The 24406-nt window shown below is 37.9% G+C and overlaps 4 protein-coding genes across 4 annotated transcripts; 1 reads left to right on the top strand and 3 right to left on the bottom strand.

Annotated features, from left to right (window-relative positions):
* Positions 1 to 2734: 2734 nt before the first annotated feature.
* On the bottom strand, positions 2735 to 3046 carry LOC140953815 (histone H4). Its single transcript, XM_073403197.1, has one exon. It carries the CDS (start codon positions 3044 to 3046, stop codon positions 2735 to 2737), a length of 312 nt encoding a protein of 103 aa, XP_073259298.1.
* A 1213-nt stretch (positions 3047 to 4259) lies between these two features.
* Positions 4260 to 9204, bottom strand: LOC140921419 (uncharacterized). The gene is made up of 2 exons (XM_073371413.1): positions 6840 to 9204; positions 4260 to 6637 (listed from the first exon to the last, which is right to left on the bottom strand). Exons 1-2 carry the CDS (start codon positions 9112 to 9114, stop codon positions 6414 to 6416), a joined length of 2499 nt encoding a protein of 832 aa, XP_073227514.1. The 5' UTR covers positions 9115 to 9204; the 3' UTR covers positions 4260 to 6413.
* A 109-nt stretch (positions 9205 to 9313) lies between these two features.
* Positions 9314 to 16854, top strand: LOC140921420 (putative hydroxypyruvate isomerase). The gene is made up of 9 exons (XM_073371414.1): positions 9314 to 9417; positions 10081 to 10188; positions 10482 to 10581; positions 11014 to 11134; positions 11560 to 11629; positions 12254 to 12303; positions 12578 to 12647; positions 13099 to 13233; positions 13789 to 16854. Exons 1-9 carry the CDS (start codon positions 9330 to 9332, stop codon positions 13836 to 13838), a joined length of 792 nt encoding a protein of 263 aa, XP_073227515.1. The 5' UTR covers positions 9314 to 9329; the 3' UTR covers positions 13839 to 16854.
* Positions 15499 to 24353, bottom strand: LOC140921418 (ER membrane protein complex subunit 1-like). Its single transcript, XM_073371412.1, has 7 exons — positions 22927 to 24353; positions 21355 to 21846; positions 20454 to 20702; positions 19755 to 19916; positions 19317 to 19473; positions 18247 to 18536; positions 15499 to 18025 (listed from the first exon to the last, which is right to left on the bottom strand). The coding sequence occupies exons 1-7, from the start codon at positions 24326 to 24328 to the stop codon at positions 17790 to 17792; spliced, it is 2988 nt and encodes a 995-aa protein (XP_073227513.1). The 5' UTR covers positions 24329 to 24353; the 3' UTR covers positions 15499 to 17789.
* Positions 24354 to 24406: the final 53 nt, after the last annotated feature.

The raw sequence follows: 24406 nt of genomic DNA, 5'->3' as shown, positions 1-24406 counted from the left end.
ATAATAGCATGATTTGTACGTGATATTTGGCATAAATACCACTTGTGATATTTCAAAATTATCTTAAATAACTTGCCTAACGGCTCGTGAAATTAGGTGTAACAATTTTGAAATGGCATTTACACCAAATATCAATACAAATCATGCTATTACCTATACTAATATAGTATTCAAACTATATTGTATGGTAACCTTGCTACAACTTGCTCAGACAGCAGGAAATGGGCTCAATTAGCTGGCGATGCAAGCAAAACTAAACCTTGGTTAAGTCAACTGCGATGCAGGCTAAAGAAAATAGGAAGGATTAACAATTATTCCTTGAGCCTGAATGGGCTCTGAGTCAATAGCCCATGAGGCAGAAGGCTGAATGGGCTATTGACTCAAAGGCCATGAGGACGAGAGGAATAATTGTTTTAGTAAAATCCAACTAGTTGGTCAAAAATATCGGGACAAAACAACTTTAGCTAGTTAAAGCTAGACTTAAATAGTTTTTTGCCGCCAAAAAGCCGGCGCTTTTCGCTACTAGTGGGTATGACATATAGCCTAGTAGTAGCTCAACCAATCAGAACACAGCATTGATAATAGACCACTAGTTGGATTTTACTAATACTGGTTATCCTGCATAGCAGTCACTTCCATTTCCTTTATGCCAAGCAGCAGAAACAAGACTCTTGAGGAAGCTCCTTTTTTCCCATGCCCTCGTGCGTCTTTCGTGCTTGCCCCTCTTGGCTTAAACCCTTTAAGCCCGAACATCAACATGCATCTTCTCCACACTGTTCTTCATACATTCCTTATGGTACTGCTTAAGAGAATTTTGTTCTCACATACAACATTTCATCTTTGGTGATCATATCAGTAATTCTCATGACCTGTCTGTTTGATCAGGCAATGTTAATGTTGGGAGAAATTATAAGTGTATCACTATTGGGGCTTAAAGAGTTAAAGGAAACAGAAACGACTGCTGTGCAGGCTTGATACTGCTCGAAATGTAGTGCCTTTTAACATAGATGTCCCTGTTCTGCCGTAAGTGGCTTATTATCGGTATTACTGAAACATGCACATTTTTCAGGAGTGTTGTCTTAGGTAGTTCTCATACAGTACCTGCTGTGAATAAAACACAAAATACCATTTGATTTCCTTTGCAGTTGTGTGTCTTGCTTTATTGGATGATTGGAATACTGTAATTTAAGTATTTTTACAATCAGAAATATTGCCATAAAATGTTATAACAAAATTTAATAACACTGGGAAAGGAAAAGTTTTTCTCAGCAATCATGTCTCACCAGACGATCAAAGATCTACTGTTTCATTATTTCTTTTTTTAATTCTTTTTTTTACTTCTCATTCATTCTGGCAGTTAAGTTCAATACAAAATCCCTAATTTGTACAGGCCCAAAAAAATCCTGATGGATTCTGGCAAGTTCTGGGAAGTGGCCTATATGTTACATTGTCACAACCTGTACTGAACACTTCACCTTCGTCAAGGACTGTAGGAGATGGAATGGAGTTGATGTTTTACAAGTACTTCATCTTTGACTGCAGTGTTTTTCATGTTCATTAATGCTATGCATACACCAGGATTGTAGGTTTTTAGAGAAGTTTTGTTCATGAGAACAGTTTGTGAAGGATCCTGGACATTCCTGGAACTATTATGTCACAGTTCAATTTTAGTTTTAATTCTCCTTTGTTTTGGTGTATGGTAAATGTATGACAATGATTTTACAAACAAAAGAAAAGAAAATTGAAACCAAGGATAAAATTTAACCACAACAAAAACCCCAAACAAAATTTTAAAAAGTGAATTTAATAGGTAAAATTGAAGCACGTTGGCATTTTGGTAAAATTATACAGCTTCTTGTTTGGAGGGGTTCTGGACAATTTTAGCCTAAAATCTAGAAGACTAGGTTCCTTCTTGCGTGATTTACTGTACTTAAGTCATCTCTCCCGCTTGCAAAAACTAGACACCTCCCTCAAACAACCCTAGACTCATTCCCTGACATCTTTGAGTCTTTTTCTTTAACTCTTCGCCCATTTCTGGGAGATGGACACTTGGGCTGGTGCCGTAGTGTTTGTTTTAGAGTTTACTGTACTTTGGTCAGGCAGAGTAAGCTAACCAAGATCATGCCCGGGTGGGTCAAAAGTTGTTTAATGCCAATGCTAATAAATCATTAAGCATATATTATAAGTATTATGGAAACCAAATGCATTATGGTGGATGGAAATTCATCCAGTGGATAGCTCTGTTTTTCGTATTGAACGACTGGAGCTAGGTCTCTAACAATGCTTTACATTAGTTCATTAGTAGCGCCGAAGAGCATTGAAACAAGAATGTACAGGAAGGACTGGACTCGGTGTCTTAACTTTTCTTTGAAAAAAAAGTCTGTGTTGTGAGCACCTAGCTTTGATTAATGACTTTGAAACAACGAAGAGTGCGAGCAAGTGATTATTAGCCGTCGTAGAATAAGAGTGATTTAGCAAAAAAGACCCTGAGGGCTGGAGTATTGTTAAACCTTGGTTTCTTTCCGGTATGGCTTTTGGCATTTTTTAAGCCGTTCGCGTGAAAACGCTCCGAGAAAACTTAAGAATTCAGGAATAAGTTTAAACATGGATAATAGAAAAAGGTGAAGAACGAATGAGGGAGGCGAGCATGAAGGGTCACTCCTTGTTGGTCATAGACTTTTACAGATTTGGTGGCTCCTAAAGGAGCCGTTGAATTTTTGCGTGCCCAGGACGTCTAACCGCCAAATCCGTACAGAGTACGTCCCTGGCGTTTGAGAGCGTAGACTACATCCATGGCTGTCACAGTCTTTCTCTTGGCATGCTCGGTGTACGTTACAGCGTCACGGATAACGTTCTCCAGGAAGACTTTTAGGACACCTCGGGTTTCTTCATAGATGAGACCAGAGATTCGCTTGACACCGCCACGGCGAGCAAGACGACGGATGGCTGGCTTGGTAATACCTTGGATGTTATCACGAAGAATCTTTCGGTGACGCTTGGCACCCCCTTTTCCGAGACCTTTTCCTCCTTTTCCACGTCCAGACATCTTTCTTCTTAGTATAAACTCACGAAATCTTCTCAACAGGCGAAAGCTATAGGATGCCTAAATGCGCTTGCTGGTTGTTTTATAAAGACCATGCGGACGCAATAGGAAACTCACTAGAAAACTACTATTACGATTGGCTCTTTCGTGTAATCAGTCTTAACCAATCAAATTCATGCGGTGGATTTTCGATCCTTCGAATGTTCAAGGTCGAGCATGTTCACGGTTTTGGATCGAAACAGATGTGATCAAAGTTATTTAGCTTAATTAATTTTGAAAATTTCAAATCACAAATAGACAGTAGGCCTTCTCAATGTCCCAGTCTCTAACCGATATTATGAATTTAGCGTTAAATGAGTTTCTGATGGGTACTTTCTAAGCAAATTAAATTAAAGTGCCAGCTGGGGATCAGACAGCCTACAGGAAAAACGGTGGGTGTGCAGTCTACTTAAAGTAGTGTCATAAGAGGTGTCCCTCTTAAAAGAGAGTAAAAGTAAATGACTGAAGAAAGAGGAGGAGCCGCTATGTAAACTCAAGGTGTCTTTTTAGGGAGGGAAAACATGTTGGGATTGTGTAAAGTTCCATGTTGGGTGGGGGAGGTAGGGCTGGGTGTGTGCCATTGGGCCAAAGTTGTGAAATATTTATTGAAGATTGATGGTTCCACATACATAGTGGTAGGGAGCTTCTGGTATACTTTTATAATATTTCAGATTTTAAAGGGGCTGTGTCACGGCAGTCCAGTTCATTTTGTTTAATTTTGCCAATTACTCGCCCTCAATCGCTATGGAACTTAAAGTAAACAAAGAAATTAAATGTAAATGACAAAATCAGAGGATCCGAGACAAACAAATATGTCTCCTGAGCATTATTTTTGAAGTTTCAAGCAGCAGGGATCAACTTTGAAAAACTGTTAGGCTGAACAGTTTTCAAAAACACTAATTTCAATCCGTTTCAATCTTCTTCAGTTTTGCCCATCCGTGGCATCTGTTGTTTCTGTTATGTTATTTTAACCTTCCTTTAAAGTTTTAAGCGGTTATTTTTATGTTTCCCTTAATTTAACAGGCATTTTGTAATTTCCGAATTTGGCTGAATTTCGTGACACAGCTCCTTTAAGTAATTGAAGTTGTTGTCCAGTTTCATTGGCTAAAGTTCAGAAAGACTTTGTCTCAACCATGTTAGTTTTCTATGCTACTGTGACATCAAACAACACATGAAATTAAACTAAATATTTTATTATCAAAAATTTGTTTGTTTGTACAAAAGTAGCTAATGACCACTCATCCCTGCAATACAGATAAAATTTTTACATCAACTAAAAAAATTTAGAATTTTTACAGGTGTGGATCCAGGAAAAATGTGATCTTTTTTCAACATGAGAAACTCATTACAAGCACTGATATTAATTAAAGGAGCCAATTTTGTCTCGTTATGCAATAGACCTTTTCACGGTTTTTTCAACTTTTGACATGGACAAGTTCGGAAAAAACTGTTGACACCACTGGAGGGAGCGCCTCAACCCTTCAAGTCCCAATAGTGACTAACAGCAATTTTCTCTTAACGATATCCATACATTGTCATGAGATGAGGTTATGAGAATTAATAAAATGATCAGCTAAGGGAAAATACTTTGACCTTTTATCAAATTATCTTCACTAATTCTTAAAGGAGATGTATAGAGATCAGTTTGGAGAATTTGTATGTGGATATTGGGGATTAAAGGGTTAATATTGGTAAAATTGCCAAATTTACAAGTGATTTACAAGTGAATTTACAAGTTAAGCGAGCAAAAATATAGCTCCGCAAAGTTGCAAAAATTTACAGACATTTGGATGAAAATATCTGTAACATTTTGTGATTCTGAGGAGCTAAACCTTCTTTAGCTTTCAAGAAATCACTTTCACAGTAGGCAAGTTTACTCTTAAGGCACTCTTTTCAGTAGTGTTGACAGATTTTCCCTAACTTGCCCATGTCAAAATTTGAAAAAAGCCATGAAAAGGTCTATTCTCCTCTTGAGGAGGAAAGAAAATGGCTGTACCTGCCTTAGGTCATCTTCAAACTATGTGACTTGTAAGAATGAAACTGTCCTCTACTATATTTTTACACCTGCTGAGATGACGCTTTGTAACATTTTAAGCTCAAATGTTTGTTCTTTATACAGTCAAACCTCTTTGATACGGACAGCAAAGGGACAGAACCAAGTGTCCCCTTTACAGAGGTGTCCGTATTATAGAGGTAGCGAATGTATGATTTTTGGCATTTCTGGGACCAAAGGAACTGTCCATAATAGAGAGGTGTCCGTAAGGAGAGGTTAGACTTTATAACATATAAAAAAGATTTAAACAGGTTTTGTTAATAGCCCTTATGTATGTTTTTGTCAGACAAGTAAATTTCACCACCAAGTTGTTTTCAAAACATAAAGATGTGAAATTTTACATAAATGAATTCCCAAGGCAGTACAGTTGAAAAGAATACCCACGCACAAGGGAGTGCAAATGCGAACGGGGCTTGGTGGTGAAATTTGCTTGTCTGATGTAATCACGCATAAGGACCATCATTGCACCATGTAACAGAGTCCTGAATGTTGTGGGGAATTTTCTCATTAAATCCACCATAAATAATAAAAAGATACATAATTTTATAAATATTCTGTAATCGCTAAAAGTGTTTGAGTACAAAAATACATATCTACAAAGCAGATTTACAAGTACGCAAGTGCCATCTTGAATAATCACGGCACTGGAAAGGCAATTAAACAAGCACTACAGTTCCTATCTTTGCTGTGTAACGGCTGACACTAACATTCAAAGTCTGCTTTCTTTCTCTGTGCTAAAAATTTTTTTAGTTACACGGCTGTGCTCTAAGGAAAATTGAAGGGAGCCCGGTGCTCTGAACCTGTAAAATCCAGGGAGCCCAGCATATGATTTGTATGAAAAATCTGAGATTTTCTAGTCGCCCGAAGACAAAAGTTAGGCGCCGGGGGCCACCGGCCTCTGCTAGAGCACAGCCCTGAGTTAAGTTACATATTGACATTAAATGACTGGTCCAAGGTTTGCAATTCTACAAGTAATCATAAATAAGGTGAAAATCTGTTCCCATGAGTACAATCTTTGAAAGGAATAGCCGATGTGTAAAAGAACAACAGCAATCATTGCGAATTAATAATTTTGATGACAACATCTTTTGTTTGATAGAGACTCAAAAAAAAATTAATGTTAGTCCACATGTTTTTTAAGTGTATTTCTGTAAACCTCAAAGGACATACAGTAAACAAACTTCACACTTCTCCTTTAATAACAACATGTATTAGAATTGCAACCATTGAAACCTGCCTTAGAGGGTTTCCTAAATTTTTTTACTTATTTACACTTTACTATAACAAAGGCTTGCGATCATCAGTACTTCTTACAGAAGATTGTGACCCTGAAGTGCTATGTTGTTCAGTTGCAGAACTGTCCCCAATTAATGCTGTTGAGCTGTCGTATCCATCCGCAGCTCTCTGATGACGTAAGCTTGAGCCTCCAGCACTTTTAGGCCGTCTGCCATTATCTTCAAAATTCACCTGGCCAGGGAGGGAGGTAGATGAACCATCTGAAGCTAAAAAAATAAGAAAATTAACAAATTAACAAAAATCAGGTGATTTCTATATAGAAAATGAGGATGACACGTGGTCTGGATTGGGAAAAGAAAACGTACAAGCTAAAGGTAAAAAGGTCTATAGTACAGTTGATCTTTTTCACAGCTTGCACCTAAAAGTAACAAATATTGAGCTGACCGTACGAGAGGCAGTATTCTTTACCTTCAGGCGATGGCCCTTCCTGTATCAGCGGCATGGAAGTAACTGACATCTTTTTCCTTCGGGTAGTCCGCTGTCCCTCTTCCCAGTCCTCCACTTCGTCCAGAAGTTTCTCTACACTGTCTGGCCGTGATCCTATTGACACCCCTGTCCCAGGTCGACTCCCCGAACTTGATGTGGTTTTCATCATATCAAATGAAGGGTGAGGCCCGGCCATGTCAACCATACTGTCCCAATCAAACCTGACTGAGCTTCCATAAAGGCTTGAGGGAGTTTTGAGATTCTCTTCAGCCTCCTTGAGTGCCGTATAAACTTTCTTTTCTACATCTTTCTTCACCTTGTCCATGCGTCCATTCACGAATGTTCCTAAGACATACATTTTCAAAAGCATGCGCTTCTTCATTGGGTCTACCAGGATGAAGTCACATTCACGCTGATCAAGCCTCTTTCTCATCTGGGGCATAAGCGTCATGAACTCCTTGGCTGTTTGTCGGACTGACTTCTTCACAGATAGCGTAAACAGCGAATGTGGTGCCAAAGTTCTGTGGGCTTCGATGAGTTCATCAAGAAGATCCCATAGGGAGTCAAATGTTGGATCATCAAGGTATTCTGCTTCTCGGCAGTAAGCATTAATGATATGTATTTGCCTTTCCAGTTCATGAACTGGAGCAAAGATTGGAGGACTTGACAGCGCTTTCTCTAAGGTGTGACGACCTTTTAGGACAGCTCGCATGTATTTTCTGGTTTCTTCACTGATATTGCTTTTTCCGTCAGTTGTTAGAGTTGGCCAAAGTGGTCGCTTTGGGAACAGGAAACCCGAGTGGCGCCCCATGAGATAGAGAAACCAAAGGAATACACCAATGGCCCAAGATACATTGACCCAGGTTAGAATGGTTTCTGGAATTGGTGGAGCATATATAGCATTCTGCAACACGTTTGTGTTAAACATCTCAACTAATGTGACCAAATAAGCATTACTAATATTGACAATCAAGCAAAACAAAATCATAAAATTGAAGCTTGTGACCCGGAATGGGGGACTTTTGACCATTATTAAACAAAGCAGAGAGAGTAACGCTCCAATTCCACCACCCAAATGATCAATGAAACACACACCAATGACCAGTAAAACCAGGAAGACTTTTGCAATTACCCACGTTGGAGTGATATTGAAGACAATGTGTAGCAAGCGTGAGATACCCTTCCAGCAACACCACCTTGAAAATGACTTGAAGGCCTTAATAGGCGGACGGGCCAGGCCTGATGAAAATAACATGAACAAGACCAGGAAAAAGAATGATAAGATTGGTACATTGATGAGGAGTTTCTGCGTCAGGCTGAGTCGCACTGGATTGTTCTCACTAAAGTGAAGAAGGGTCGCAAAGTAAGACACCAGGCAGAAATGCAGTACCATCATGATTGGGCGGTAATAAATCCAGAGTCGGCGGTATGATGAAAACAGATGGAACTGCCCCACTGCCCATAGAATGTCAAGACCTTGATTGTATTCAGCTTCTTTGAGCTGTAAATAGCCCTCATGTTTTTCTTGACTGTAACAAATCACCTGACCTCGAATCTTTCTGATCATATTAATGGGATACGCCAAAAACAGGAGAATTCCAACAACTAGAGCAATTCCAACAAAAATCCAGTGTTCAAGGTTGGTAAAGCACTTCAAATTATTTTGCACGTTCCATACAGCGTCACTTCGGCAGTGGAAGACCCTTGCATAGGCCGTGCCAACTGGAAGACAGACTAGCTGGATGAAAATACTAAAAATCCGCTTCATTCTCGCCACGTGAAGTAGCAAGTACAACGGTTTTCTGTAGAGGAAAACCGCATAAGTTATCAAAAATCCACAGCCGATAACAGCGATGCAAACTGTCCACAAAATCAGGTATAAGCTGTAATCAATGCCGATGTCATCAGAAGCGATGAACGTGTCAAGGTTTATGGGCCCCATGTAAGCTCCAGAGATCATCACTTTTACAAACTCCCAAACGTCTAGATTGAAAAGGAACGTGAACGAAGCATATCTCATAAAGTCTCTCGGCAAACCCCAGCGTTCGCCCATGGCTAGGATAAGCGCAAAGATCTGTATGTGTTGAATTACCATGATCACAGCATCAGAGACCCACAGTGTGATTCCATGATGAACGAAAACCTCTTCGCTTTCTTCGTCTTCTTCATCAAGATCTACAACAACTTTCTCGGATTTTTCGATCAACGGAAGCTGATCCACGTCTTTTCCCTTTAGATTCCTATCCAAGAGAGCCATTTTGAGCAAAACAAAGGTCTTTTTGGATGTTTTCCGCGAAAGAATGCCCTCTAAGAGATTTTAGAATGCATGTCTTTCGTCATTAGTGTGCGTTACTATGGGTTTTATTTGGGTCAATTTACCAAATATGGTAGTAAGTGACGTATTATCCTCGCTTTCATGGGCCAGTTTTTACCCCCTTGTATCCCCCGCTATGTTTTGAAATTGTCAACATCATGGCATTAAAATTTGCTGCCAATTTATCGTTTGCCTTTCAGGAGCATGAAAATTTTCTGCACAGATATCAGGCGGCGAAAAATGCAGGTAACGTTAATGGCTGCGTGAACTTAAAGAAGATAGATACTAGAAAAAAAGTTAAAGGGCGAAAAAGCTTATGCAAGTTAAAATCCCTATGTAAATGTGATGGAATTTAGATGTTAGCTTACCTCATCTCTTTAAAATAGTTTTTATTTTTCTCATCAACTCTGATGTCTTTGGGAGGAAAATTTAACAACAGATAATCATAATGTCTTAAATTTCATTTTCCTCTGTGCCAAACCATTATTATACATTTCTATTAAGGATAAAATTGAACCATAGCATATATTATAAAAATGAATTTTTATTATATAAACTCTAATGAAATACCAGGTGAGCTTTCGCGCGAAAACTTAATATCTTCACATGTGAAAATAACAAGTTATCTTCACTTGTGAAAATATCACCTTTGCCATGGCTACATAATAAATCGCGCCTTTCACACCAAAAAACTATTAAAGTGAAATGGTTTGGTATTTCATTGGTTTTTATACAATAAATAGAACATTACATGGCCGCTTGGAGATACGAAATTTCTCTTCTCATGTTGAAAAAATATTTCACTCGTTCGCTGCACTCACTCGTGAAATATTTTTCAACACTCGAAGAGAAATTTCGTATCTCCGTGCGGTCATGTAATATCCACTATATATTATTTATATGTCGCAGGTTTTAAAGGTGTGGAGTCAGGTTTTCCCCTGGACATTCCAATAGATGAATTGTGCATTGCTCGAGAGAGTGCACAAATAGAACATGTGCATATGAATGCTTTTGATGGTAAGTTTTGGGGTGCTGGACCTCCCCTGGGGGGGAAGGTACTGAAGGAATGTTTGGGTATGGAGAAGCAGCTTGGACCCTGAAACCCTTAGTAACCTCTAAGGGGACCTTTCCTAAAACAAAGACAGGGTTGAGCTGGACTTTTGCTTTGGTGATAGGGCAACACAATAAATTATTCATGAGTTATGCATCTCATTTTTTCATAGCACAATTTTTACACTCTCCTCCTTCCTTATATTTAGTCCTATAATACAAGCTTTCAGCTTCCTGAAAGTGTCTTTTTCCACCCAAAGGTAATTCTAAAGGACTAGCAGCCGTACCAGGTAGAGAAGAAGAATTCAAACAATGTTTAGAATTGTCTATAAAATATGCAGAAGCCCTTAAATGTACAAGGTAATTTATAATAATTATGATTTTGTTAAATCAGTTTTACTGATATACAGGAAAAACGCTGTGTATAAAACTTTTTTTCCTTTTTAAATTAGCCAAAAAAGGTTATAAAATAAGATATAAGCTAATTAGCTTCAAGCTACAAATTGAAAGGGTGTGTGGAATAAAGGTCCCAGGTGGGCTCTTATGAACTGCCAAATTCTCCTTAACTTCCAGACACACTGCTTGTAGTCTTTAATTCAGTACTCTTGCATTTTTAGAAACATATAAATATCCAATAATTTTGGCATAAGATAAGTCAGCTGATTTTTTGGATTTCACACAACGTTACCCCGTGACATCTAAAACACGGCTGCGAGGAAGACTAGTCACGTGGTGACCCTGAGCTACAAGGGGGCTATTCCTGAAATTTTTACTGTCTATCATAATTTTTAGACTGCACGTGTTAGCTGGTGTGTTGACTGGTGGTATCACTAGCAAAGATAACAAGGTTGTGACACTGTGGGAGGAGACCTACATCAAGAACATGAAATATGCTGCACAAAGACTCCAAGAGGTAATAATAGTAAACACTGGCTGATAGTTTATCAAAATCAGGGCCTCTGTGCACTAGCAGTGCCTGCAGTGGGTGCCTCCAGTTGCTAACTTTAATTTTGCTGGGAAAACTAACTTTTTGGCAGATTAAGACATTAAAACTGCAGGGTGCCTAGAATTTTAGCATTGCAACGCTTTGTTAGGTACCCCGTAATTCTTCTAAAAGCACAATCTTGAACATGGTTAACAGTTGAATTCATTATTCAGATAATTTTAATTTTTTTACAGTGGTACTTATGGTTCACAACTTTGAAATTCTGGGTTCCCATTGGTCAGTTGAGTTGAGACCTAAATATATTAACACATTAATTTTATCACATTGTTTGGAGGTGAGGACTTCCCTGTAAGCACACCTATAAAAGTGGTTGTATTTTTAATTTGTTTCAGTCTGGGATAACTCTTTTAGCAGAACCTATTAGCACTATTCCAGGATACTTTTTGACTAACACACAACAAGGTATAACTTTTAACTGTTAATTTTTATTGACATTCTTTGAAATGGCAATGCTCTGTTGGTTTTCCTCTGCATTTTTTAATTATAACTCTTAAAAAAAATTTGCTTAATTGTCGTATTCTAATATTATTTTGTTATTCCCATAATTTCTCTCCCTTCAAGAGTGATAACAGTTCTTATAGGGCAAAATATATATGGAAGAGTAATTTAATGATCTGTCATTAACACTCATGTTTATTTGCCTATTTCAATATTATTACAACATGGCCATGCATACAGTCAATAACTTAATATATGTTTCTTTGCTCTCCTTTTTACTTTACCCTGCAAGTAGAGGCTACGTTTTCGCGAGAATGTGGCCTCTGCTCGCAGGGTACTTTAACTTCTTCCCCCAATAACTTTTTGGTGTCTCAAGTTTAGCTTTCACGTTGCAGGTGAATGCAATTAGTAGGTAGAGAATAAAAAGCAAGGACTTTATGCTCATAGTAGCTGGGAAAATCTCCTTTAGTATTAGTGGCAGAACTGCATGTGGTCCAGGTTACACTTCACCTGGACCTTATCACGAAGGAGAAGTTGTTTTGGCATTAAAAATTTCATTATTTTCATTTTCATTTTCTCTATCACCAGCAATTAATTTCATAAAAAAGGTGGATCATAGTAACATGAAACTTCAGTTGGTAAGTTAAAAAACAACAAGAACAATATTTTTCAGTTTACAAGCAATGCTGTATTTCTCACCAATTTAATAAATATGACTTACATCAAGTTGAATTAATTTAAAGTTTGACTTGACTAAATTTATGGGCTCTTAAGGCAAAATGTCAAGGAAATATATACTTTGTTAAATCAATAGTTTTTATGAGGTGTGGAGGTGAGCTGCACAGGGACGTATTATTATAACTCACCCAACCTGGTTTTCTTGAAGGGTTATTTGTTATTTTTTTTATATAGGACATGTTTCACCATCAACGGACAAGCGGAAACTTGACCCAAACCCTGATTGACGCTATGCCATATATTGGTAATGTTATTGTAGAAATACTACTATTTGCCTTTACACCACAGCTGAAACTAAACTTCTACTAGTTAAGTCCTTCTGTTAGCTTAACCAGTGCTGAAATCCTTGTTCTGGTCCCCAGCTGTGTACCAGGATTTGAGTATGCACCGTGCTTGGTTTGTCTAAAAAAAGCATTGTTTGATTGGGCGACAAAGTTGGAGGAACATTCTGAGAGGGACTTCCAGTAATTTGTCAAGTCCATTGGGAACCTAGAGCAAGGATCTTGGTGCTGCTTTGCTGGCATTACTAACATGGGTTAGATAACGTCTGCAGGCTACATTACTATAAAAAAAATTTACGGTTAATATTAAATTGTGCTGGATAATGATCACTGCTTTAATTTTTAAATTTTACTTTTAAAAAAGGAAGTTCTTTTTTGGACCTTTAGAAACATGTTTAATTTGTTTTCTTTCAGGACATATTCAAATAAGCCAAGTCCCATCTCGTAATGAACCAGATTCTGATGGTGAAATAAACTACCCCTACATATTCCATCAGATCGCAAAATTAGGCTACAAAGGTTGGATAGGCTGCGAATATCATCCAAGAGGTAAATTGCTCATTAGTTAATTTGAGATGAAATTTTAAGGGTACTTTTGTAATTATTGTAAGCTCTGTGGGTATATATGTACATAGTAAAAACTATCCACAAAAAAATCTACTAGAATCTCGTTCTGGTGGTTATATTATTTTATTTTCCATTACTTTTTTTCTTAAACAACAAATTACATGTTTTCCTCACTGAGCAAGTTTATAATTTTGTCCAAATTTGCATCACGGGTGGAACCTGCATGGATTGCACAGCAAGCCTGAAACACAAGTCGGTTTTATATATATTTATTTAGTAAAATCCAACTAGTGGTCTATTATCAATGCTATGTTCTGACTGATTGAGCTACTACTAGGCTATATGTTATAGCCCCCTAGTAGCGAAAAGCGCGGGCTTTTTGGCGGCAAAAAGGGGTTAAAGTCTAGCTTTAACATTTCTTTAACATTTAGGACAAAATAATGATCATTAGTTTGAGTTGTGGGTACCAGTCGGTATTTATCTTTCCTAGTTTTGTTTTTGTGATGATAAATTTATTTTTTGTTGTTGTTGTCTTAGGACGGACTCTTGATGGTTTAGGATGGCTGGCACCTTATCTTATTGATTAAGAAATTGTTCCAGTGCACCCTTGTGTGTCCTTATTTTATGCAAATCTCATCTTCTGTCAAGTTGAAGACTACACCGTCTGGACTGGAACGAAGTATCAATATTCAGCCATTGAGGATAGGTGAAACCTTCTGCAATAGTAGCTTGCTGAAGGAAGGTTGAGAAATTTTAACAAATTTATAAAACTTTGAGTACACTAAAACCAGTGTACAACAATTTATTATAAAGGACCCTGGGTACCGGAGGTTTTTTCTCCTTTTCGCATGGTTCACTATAAAGAGTTGAATGAAAACCAACAAATGAAAAGTTTCTGGCTTCCCAGGTATGGATTGGCCCTCATCTTTTAACCAAACCAAATTCTCCTTGGAACACCTGCCACATACATGTAAGCTATCAAAAAGCTCTCGTAGTGTCAGAAAAAAAAAAATTAGGTACACTACATAAATTAACAAATGGATTATATTATGCCTACTGGATATTTGAAGCATGATTTATATTATAGAAAAGTCATATAAATAGTGTTCAAGTTTATTATAATAACTGTGGAAGAGATCATGGCCATATTTATTTTATTCTCTTCTAAATGGCAGAAGATTTGTCTCATCCAAAAATGAGAATTATTTATTATAAGAGCCTAAATAGCCTACATCATTGGGATGAGACCATTTGAGGCTTAGGTGGAAAAATGTAAGTGCTTTTAATTATGCTGGATTTTTACTGTAGTGTATGTTTTAGGAAGGTATCTGTGTCATAGACTTGTTAGCCAGCATCACAGACATCATTTAACCCTGGTTAGTAACATCTGCAAAGCAGCACTGACATCCTTGTTGTGGGCCCCTGACAGACTCAACAAATTACCGGAAGTGCATTTCGAATTTCCTGTCATCCTAACTGAAGGCCCAGAACAAAGATTTCGGCACTGTTTCGCAGATGGACTTAACCAGAGTTAAGTTTTGTCTGTGGCACAGGCTATAGAGTCATCTGCCAAGAAAGAGTTGACCGAATGAATAGAAAATAAAATTATCTGGATGACACTGCATCTGTAAGGTATTATGGTCAAGTCTAAATTAGGCAGTACATCACTGAAAAGTTTTGCACAATTAGTACCTTTAGGCACAGTTATATTGTTATTGTAGTTATATCCCAAGGGGGTACTCCGGATTTTAAGTGACGGGGATGTTTGAGGGATTTTTTTGGGTTTGCAATTTTCGATTCAGGGATTTTTTGGGGAAGAAAAATTTGGCAAGTGTTTTATTAGGTGGCTTGATTTAAGTAGCGTTTTTTGGGGGTGTTCATTTAAGAATCTGAACATTAGTGATAGTGCCCACATATCCTGGCTGCATAGTTCTGCAAATAAAGTACAACCAAGTAAAGTACAAGGTGTAGGTATTATTATTAATGCTTCCTGGAAATTTTTAAGGCTCAGAAATTCGCCATGGGATTTTTTTGTGGTTAAGTTTTGGTCCAGGGATTTTTTTCAGTTCTGTTGGAAGCCCTAGGGAGTTTTTTGGGTTTCCATTTTTGCCCCCATTCAATCATCCCTGTCACTTGAAATCCAGAGTACCCCCCTGGGGTTATATTGTTTTTGTTTGTTTTTATTTTTCAATTTACCAGAATCTGAGAATTGAATTATATGTGTCTACAAAAAAATTATGAACAAAGTTAGTCAATAATGGGTTGTTTTTATTTTTCAATTTACCCAAATCTATGAATTATTGAAATTATAGGTGACCAAACAATATCATGAACAAAGTGGATCACTAATGTGAAAAAAAAAAAAGTCACACAATGTTGTTGCTGCTGTACTTGTTCAATGCAAGGTAAATTACAGTCACATGCAATGGTTTGAGGACCATCTATTATTAATAAGTTATCCCATTTAAGAGTAAAATATTATGTTTATTTAAGAAATAAATAGTGTCTTCAGAGCAGATGTGTTTAATAGAGCGGTTTTCATTTGAGTGTCGAAAAGTAATTGGTTTTGCACTTTCTACACGATGCGATTGGCTTAAAAGATTCGCGCCACCTTTTCATCCAATCAGAAGTAAAACCAAAGCCAATTGTGATGCGCTCGCATGCATTTTCCCGCGCTTTGCGTCAGCCACATGTAATTACTTTGAGTTTTGATTGGTTCAATGTATTGTCTGTGTCCTATGTGATTGGCCAGAGTAATTACTTTGGTTTTGGTTTTACGACACTCAAACGAAAACCACTTTAACAGGCTTTTACTGTCAAGCCTTGTTTAAAAGCTAAAAACTGTACAAAATCTTATTTTTGGGCTGTTTCAAGTATGATAATTCTTATAATAAGGAATATTGTTTGTCTCGCAATGTTCCAGATTTTAATCAAAATTAACACAAAATAATAATACAATCTACTTATTATTATGTCTGTCATGATAAAAATTACTCCAACATTTCTCTAATAAAGTTATGCATTATACTTGCATGTATGCTAAAGACGTTAAAGTCATCAAGACGCATTTAACGTCTGAGACTTCAAAGTCGACTGGTGTAAAAAGAGATTTTTCTTAAAAAAGGCAAAGTACTTACTCTTCCCAGTCATTTCTGGATGAGTTGGGCATAAATGCATCCCAGTTTGCTAGACGCATTTAATGTCTGAGACTTAAAAGTCGTTGTTAAGTGCATCTGAACGATGCACTGAGAAGAAGTGAAAGTTGTCAGATGTTAAATGCGTCTGTCTTACCATTTTTAAACTATACATTAAAGTTGTCTTAGGACAACTTTAACGTCTCAGACGAGTTTAATGTCTCTAGCGTAAAAGCAGCCATAAGCAAAATAGCAGCAAATAATCATGACAGATGCAAAGCTTTCCATCATGATTATAATAAAATGGTTTTAAATTTGACAGTAATATTATATGAATGAGCCAAAACAAGAGTAATAAAGAAGGGAGCTCTAGCTGCCACATTCTTTTTAGCAGTGAAAATTTCACCACCAAAAGTAAATTTACATTCTTAAATAATTGCATGCCCATTGAAATATGCCAAGGTTTTCTGGGGTTGAATTTTTAGGAACTACATCAAAGTTCAGAACTTGGAGAAAGAAAAAATTTTTTGGCGTGTGTTCAAGTTCTCCACAACAGTTTGCTAAGGAGATTTCATGTAGAGCTATGAAGAGGACAGCAAATAAATGTATCAACAAATGATGGACAAGAAGAGTAGTGATGTTTTGCTTAATGCATTATCATCTTGCCATGACCATCACAGTTCTTTAAACTCACTAAAAATGTCACACAAAAAAGACCATCTAACCATTTTAAACCCTGCTTCTGTCAGTGGAATTGACCACCTAAGAGTATTACCACCTCCCTCGGCCAGAATACAGGTCCATCTTAGGGCTATTCACAGCAACACAACAATACTTTGCCAATACCCAATAATTCATGTCTGGATAGAGAGAGGTGGTTTTGTGCAAAGTTTGTTGTCTACAAAAACTATGCCATGAATGGTCAAGGCTCTTATGATCTGAAATTTTACATTGCACTAATCAACATCACTCAAAAAACACAGACGGTGGCAGATGGTAATTTTGTAGACTGCAAAACAGTCCGTATTTTCCTCGCACACTTCGTGCATGTAAGACTCTTTCTCCACTCTTTACTGATTTCTTTACTGATTTTGAGAAAAATCCCGAATGTTTTGCAGTCTAGTAATTTTGGGACTTTTAAAGTTTGAGAACTTTTTTTTTTTGACACACCAATTCTCAAAAATGTCCTTCCAGACAGCTTAATTAGGGTACAAACAACTCTCCAACACACAAGAAACCTATGAATGATGAGCCACTAAGTGAACTGAATATTGCCTGAAATCTTATGGTACTTGTATTTTAGAAAGATCAATTTTCACCCCAACTCGCAAATGTACATGAATGAGCTGGTATCAGTCCCTCAACCATTAAACAGTGCAGACTGTAGTTAGGAGGAGTGCCTTCTCACTGCCATGCCTGTCGGAGCATTTTAATTGATGCTAGTCTCTGAGAGACAATAGTTACAAGGACTAAGATTCCAAGTGTACCAAGAATGAACCAGTAATCAAAATCGTCTTTGAGTACGTCAAACATCTTAGATGGTGTGACCCTGGTCCAGTAAAGATCCAACCCATGCGCAAATACTAGACATGTTGATTCCAGGCCTGATCCCGCAGTGTAGATACCATCAATGTTGGCAACTGACAGTAAGAAGCAATAGAACAAAAATACACCATTATTCAGATATTCAATATATGGTTAAGAAAAAAAACGTAATCACACATTCTGGTCTAAACAGGGTCAAAAGTCTTTTAGCAGGCAAGTTGTACATCAACTTCTTAATATTCCCACCTCCTGCAGTATGTACATGCGGGGAATTAATGGATGTACAAAAAATGTGCAACTTTAATGTTTTATGTACCAGTTTGGTTGTAGTTAATGAATGCCAAGGGATTTAGCATCAGTTCTGGAATATATGGATGGAGTCCTTCTTCACGGTCTTCTGCTGTCGACACAAATTTTCTGCGTGGGTCCAGGTAGTTTTTAGGCAGACTGAGAATGTAACCAGTTTGTAAACCGAACAGCAGGTTCTTGTGGGTAATGCCTCTTTCTGTTATGGTGACTGACGCAGTACGGATAGTCGTGGGAAAGATGTAGGACTGTTGTAAGACTAAAGGCATGGGTGGAGGTTCAAATGATGACAAGGCAGAGCTGAAATGAGAATGACAAGTTGATAATAGTTAGGATGTTATGTGATAACTAAATTTTCTCAGGCAGGTATTAGGACAGCGTTCCAGATAACAGACGGGTCTCGGGTCAATGACAAAGAAAGCTTCCTAACCTGACAGATGACATATAAGTGTTAAGGTAAAAAAGCAAAAATAGACAAAAATAGCATGTGGTCTTGGCAACCCCTCAGATGGTCTACAAGACCCCCCGCTTGAAAGAATTAACTGGAACGCTATTTTAGGATATTTACAGCTCCCTCTTTTATTAGTAAAAGTAAAAGTAAAAGTTGACTCCTCAAGTCTTTCTAAAGCAATGTCCTACACAGCAATACTTAAGGGGACATGGGGGAGGTAGTGTTATGAGCAGTTTTAGATGATGTAGGTGGTCTGGCTGGGCCTCTTGCTTGATCAGCTCATCCAGCTGAGCTAAACAGACAGCATTTATAAGCTTTTTTGAGAGAAAAACAACATCCATGGGCTAGGAACATTCAGGATTTAACAATGTTTTTATAGGACACCTTCTGGATTGTAAGAAGACAAAATGGGGAGCATGGGTGGCTTATAATGACAGCACTTGCCTCCGACCAATGTGGCTGGGGTTCGAATTTATTGCGGCACCAACACTTCCTGTATGTAATCCCAATTGGACCAGAAATCAGGAAGACAAAGAACCAACCACCTCTAAATCATTATTGAATTATTGTTTTGTTTAGAATGGCTGCTGTGTATTAAAATTATGTGAGTATATCAACCAAAATTGTACCTATTTCTTTCTGTATAACCATCATACAGTTCTAAAACCGTGAGTTCATATCGACGAGACTTGGTGTTGTACAAACAGTAAACAAGCCAGTTCTCAGAGTGCACCATGTGAAAAGGTCCTTTGGCATTCTTATGACGTGTATGGAATATGACCAACCCTGACGAAAATAAAAATAACAATAATAGAAGATCAGCAAGCTTGTTCTCCACAACACTGTTTTCAATAAATTTCTTTAAAAAAATACTGATAAGGAAAATTTGCTCAAAAATTAAGATATATCTTCACTGTTAAGACCCTCACTGTTTGGATTAACTAGGCTGGCTCACTTCATATAACCAGTTCTTTAGTCAACCATGTTGTACTGAAAGTTACTGTTTAGGGCACCACTCCTCATCAGTAGGTGAGAATACCTTTTTAATACTGATAAAAAAAACAAACCTGTCACTGCATCCACGAGGTAGATTGATATGCCAGGTTTTGTATCAGGGGTTACTTCAGTTGCTACAGCTACCAGGTTTGGGTTCAGGTATTTATAAAGAACTCTTCTATCTCCAAGAACTTTTCCTTGTGAATGTACATGTTCCAGTGGGTTCTTAGTTGCTAGAAAATAAGAGTACCTGGTAAGATGCATCAGAGAAGAAGTAAACTATGGATGCACTTTTCCTTATTAAGAATAATATTAAAAATATGAATTTTTATTGTGAATGTTATAATTCTTGGCACAGGGCCCTATCATGCAGGTGTGATGAGGTTCTTGTGCAACTGAAAGTATTGGGATAAGGGTTGGGTTTCAAGCTGCAGGACCTTTAGTCACACATCATCCTTAGCTGTTGTTTGTCGGGAGTAAGGTCACAGCAATCAATCCAGCATTAACTTCTCTACCAGTAGGTGGATAGTGACTGAGTTCCAACCCCTTCAATGACATTCAATGTTCAATTTTATCAAATGAATGAGAGAAGATATTTTACAGGTAGCTCCACGACCAGGCAAGCTGAGGTGAATCCTAAGTTTTTGTCTCAATCCACAAAAATGCAAAAGTTAAAAATGACTTGGCCTATATCCAGCCATCTCGACCTCACGCCTGGTCAATGACTCCTATGTATTTGAAAACTTGCTAACTGGCTGTCCTCTTGTTACCTATACTACTGATGGTCTGTGATGAGCGAGGAATGTTCACATTCCACATCTCTCTGACATGAAATCCACTTTTCCCAGCATCAGACAATAGCATGTAGCCTCTTATGTCACCGTTCTCTTTATCGGCCAGGAAAAAGAAAATTGATGATGCTGCCTTGGATACAATTTCTTTCGCTTCAGCCGTGCGAGGAAACACGTGAACATTCAGGGATGAATCAAGAAGAAGAAGCAGCTTTGTGTGCTTGGCATCTGTAAAGTAATGTAATATTGGATACATGGTTCACCAAAGCAGTCTCAGAACACATTAATTAACAACACATGAAAGAAATTATTTTTATTCACCATCAAAATTGCTATTTTGTGGGATTATCAAGTAGTTAAATTGTTAGTTGATATCTGGTCAGTTTTTTTAAAGTAGTCTGTAGCTCACATATTTAATCCATAATTTGACCCTTTCACTTTCAGAGTGAAAGATAGAGTCTTTTAGAGTTGGTTCTTGCTTTTGAGTCTGTAGTCAAAATCCTGCAGTGTTAAACCATTCACAAGAAACCTTCTTGGAGGCAGTTTCTTGTGGTACTATTAATATTGTTTTTCAGCCTCTTAGAAGATAAAATTTCATAACTATGTCTAATTTTGACTTTGGCCACTCCTTGAAGTGAAAACAAAAAGGCAACTTGTTAAGTGATGAAAGGCCTTCCTTCAGATCATGTTACAAAACCTGTCTCCAGTAAAATTGAAAACTGATCCCTAAATTAGAAGCCACTTCTAAGATTTCAATTTTCATTTAAAAATGCTACAAAATTTTAAACACCACCATTTGGGCTCTGCACAATAATTTCAACAATATGGAGAATCCCTCCCCTTCCCCACCCCCCGATAAAAGGAGACTATGTATACCTACCCGTATGGGGTAAAAGCATGGACTGTATCACTCTGTACGACAACTGATTTCCTTTTGGATGGCCAGGTCCAATGGGTTTTCCGGTTATCGGGTTGAAGACATGCAATAACGATCCTTCAGCTGAACGTGATTTTCCCAGTACAACACACTGAGCTGTCAATGGAAAGTGAGCGACAGTTCGCTGAGTATAAAGTAATGAGTACTGCTTGTTGTTCTGAGTAAAAGGAGCAAGATCAGGAAGAAAATATTTCCATATTATGCTTCCATCTGCAGAATCCAGACCAAAGAGTTTTCCAGATGATGTAACGATCAAAATCATTTTTCGCAAATTAAACTGGTCTCTGGTCAGTTGTTCTTCTGTATCTTCTGCTGACTCGGCAAAGATGCCATGCTCTTGTTGGGCCTTGAGGAAGGCTTGAAATTGCTTGATGAGAACTTGGAACTGTTTTACCTGGGCACGGATGCGGCGAATGAACATGGACAGAACATCATCTGTATAACAACACAATATTGTTAAAAAATAGTTAATGCGTAGTGAAGTCTCTGTTTTAAGCTCCACATCCATGGAAACAGAGTAAAGCACCCGAAAAGTCATGGTACAGAGAGGCTTTACTGGGTCAACCCTTTCAGAAATGATTTCTTTTCTCACCAGAGAGACTGACTTGTTGTTGAACTTTGCTGTTTTGGAGAATAGCTCATTAATCCAATCAGAATTGAATTCTTGAATCAAAGAGTGTTTTGAATTTTCAAAATTTCAACTGAAGAATGTGATATTGACACTAAATGAATTCAACATTGAAATAATGAAGTTCAAATGTTATTCTTCATAAGAAAGCTTGACCAGCTTTAACTGAACATTTATTATGTAAATTTAGTAGTGGACAAGACCTTTTTGGGGCTGATCATACTTTCCTCATAAAAATTTATTTAGGCGAGGTAGGAGGTTGCTGGGTAACAAGCCTGGTTACTTTAAAGAAGTTTGTTTATCTTCCTTGATTAAAACAAATTATCTTGACCCACTATGTGCATGATAATAGGTAGCTTAAGCAACTAAGACGGCAACGGATGCAAAAACGTCACTTCAAAAATGAATTTGCACTGCCTCAAACTTTATGGCACTTATTCCACCTCGTACAATTTGTCAAATGTTGGCAAATTTTTCTGGAGTTGAATTGAGAAAATAAAAGGTTTTAAGGTTTGTTTATAGTGGAAAGAGCACTTAGCTTTTCCAGCTAGTTTACAGGCACTCCACTCAAATACTTAGAAAACAAATAAATTAAATACAACATAACAGAATTAAAGGACTGTGTCAAAGTACAGGGAAAGAAAAAGAAAGTCGTTGTCTTCTGCTCACGTCTTCGTTAAGACATGAAATTAGGCATTTGCACGTCATAGTCATGCAGTGACAGCAAAGAAATGCACAAATAAGCGTGATGCACGTGCAAAGTGGTTGTTTTGCTAATCCAAACCTATTGCCTTTTTGCCGTTCTCATTGTTGTCGCAGTCGTCGTTGCTTAAGCTTCTTTTTGTAAAAATACTATTGTAAGGAGAATTTACAGAGTGATCACTTACCATTGGGATGAACCCCAAATTCTTCCTGAAGGGTTTCAAAATTTTGCTGTGAAGGTGAAAATGGCAGCTCAACTACATCTACAGCTGTTATGTCTGCTAATGCTTCTTCCCGTGACCACATAATCCGTCCTGGAAATTGAATCAGGGACACAGCATGATCTGTTGTAGCTAATAAGACTCTGTAACCAAGCTCATTCTCTTTCTTACTGAATAAATACACAACTGCATTTTCTGGTTCTCCATGATCTGCTAGGACAACTTTTTGTGTCATGTCTGGGATAATTTTCCTGGTGTCTAAGTCAAAACATTGAAGCTCTACATTTGATGAATCAGCAATTGATGTTATAGATACTAAAACAGCCTTGCTGCCAAGTACAGATGCACTCAGTATGGTCGGATCGGAAAATTTTGTTACCAGTGTTAGGCTGTGATCAGTGTTCAAGTGCAAGATAAGATGATGACTTTTTGCCAGCTTTAAAAGAAACTCTGAACGGCCATCCCAGGAGTTTGAATAGGAGCCTAGCGATTCTAATGTGGGTTTGGTATTAGAGAGCTCATCAACCCCCAACCCTAACGATGCCAGAGATATAGTTTTTACTGGAGCTGACTCATCAAAGAGGGAAATCACATGAACACTGTTACTGAACGTCTCTGCACAAACCAGATTCAACTTCTTTACAAAAACACAGCTTGCGCCATTGCTGACCCATGGAGCTCCTATGGTTTTTTCTCCTTTAACTTTTCCACTCTCTACATCTACCTTCTGAATAATGACGTTAATGTCATTTTGTACTCCTACAAGATGTAATAGTCCATTTGCATGTTGAAAACTGAAGTACTCCGCGGATTGATCACTGAGGTCTAAAGCCCACCTTTCTGAGCCATCTTGAAGTGTAAACCCTTTCAGAATGTTATGAGATAATGAAACCACAAGCTCATTGCCTTTGACATCGACCAGAGCAACATGTTGCCCGTTCCATCCGCTAAAAGGCGAATTACTTCTTTCTTTGCCAGGCGAAGAAGTTGTTTTACCCATCGACTCCCACAAAAGAGCTCCATTACTTGCATCCCAAGATCGGATAAATTTCCCCGAACTTGATGAGCTTACCAGTGTGTTATCGCGATAAAGGAGCGTTTCTAGCTTTCCTTCTTTCTCTTCCAACACTTGACGCCAAATAATACTCCCGGTTCTAGAATTTAGAGCTGCAATCACGTTAGATTCTGTGCCGACATACAGTCGCTTGCTACTGTGTGTGGAAACATCAAAAAACGAAAATTTCACTTTCCCTAGATAGCTAAGACGCCAATCGAAGAGTCCAACTTGATCTTGATAGAGTCCTAAGCATAGTGTCCAGTTTAGCAGGAAAAGAATAAAGCACATGCAGCAATTTGCAGCCGCCATCTTGAAAGCACCTGTAAAAGGCGCGGACACACGGCCAGCGCGGTCGCACAGCAATTTTGCGTGGCTACTTAGTCTTTA

This window comes from Porites lutea, chromosome 12, assembly GCF_958299795.1.
Source record: "Porites lutea chromosome 12, jaPorLute2.1, whole genome shotgun sequence".
Classification (NCBI taxonomy): Eukaryota; Metazoa; Cnidaria; class Anthozoa; order Scleractinia; family Poritidae; genus Porites; species Porites lutea.
Note: the sequence above shows the minus strand (reverse complement) of the source record. Positions and strands in the feature narration are given on the sequence as shown.

Coding starts and splice junctions, on each gene's coding strand:
- LOC140953815 (XM_073403197.1), bottom strand. CDS start 3,046: ATGTCTGGACGTGGAAAAGGAGGAAAAGGTCTCGGAAAAGGGGGTGCC.
- LOC140921420 (XM_073371414.1), top strand. CDS start 9,330: ATGGCATTAAAATTTGCTGCCAATTTATCGTTTGCCTTTCAGGAGCAT. Junction 11,630..12,253: donor TTTGACTAACACACAACAAG/GTATAACTTTTA, acceptor CTCTATCACCAG/CAATTAATTTCATAAAAAAG. Junction 12,304..12,577: donor GTAACATGAAACTTCAGTTG/GTAAGTTAAAAA, acceptor TTTTTTATATAG/GACATGTTTCACCATCAACG.
- LOC140921418 (XM_073371412.1), bottom strand. CDS start 24,328: ATGGCGGCTGCAAATTGCTGCATGTGCTTTATTCTTTTCCTGCTAAAC. Junction 21,847..22,926: donor ATTTGGGGTTCATCCCAATG/GTAAGTGATCAC, acceptor GTTGTTATACAG/ATGATGTTCTGTCCATGTTC. Junction 18,026..18,246: donor CATTAACTACAACCAAACTG/GTACATAAAACA, acceptor TCTTACTGTCAG/TTGCCAACATTGATGGTATC.
- LOC140921419 (XM_073371413.1), bottom strand. CDS start 9,114: ATGGCTCTCTTGGATAGGAATCTAAAGGGAAAAGACGTGGATCAGCTT. Junction 6,638..6,839: donor GGAAGGGCCATCGCCTGAAG/GTAAAGAATACT, acceptor TTATTTTTTTAG/CTTCAGATGGTTCATCTACC.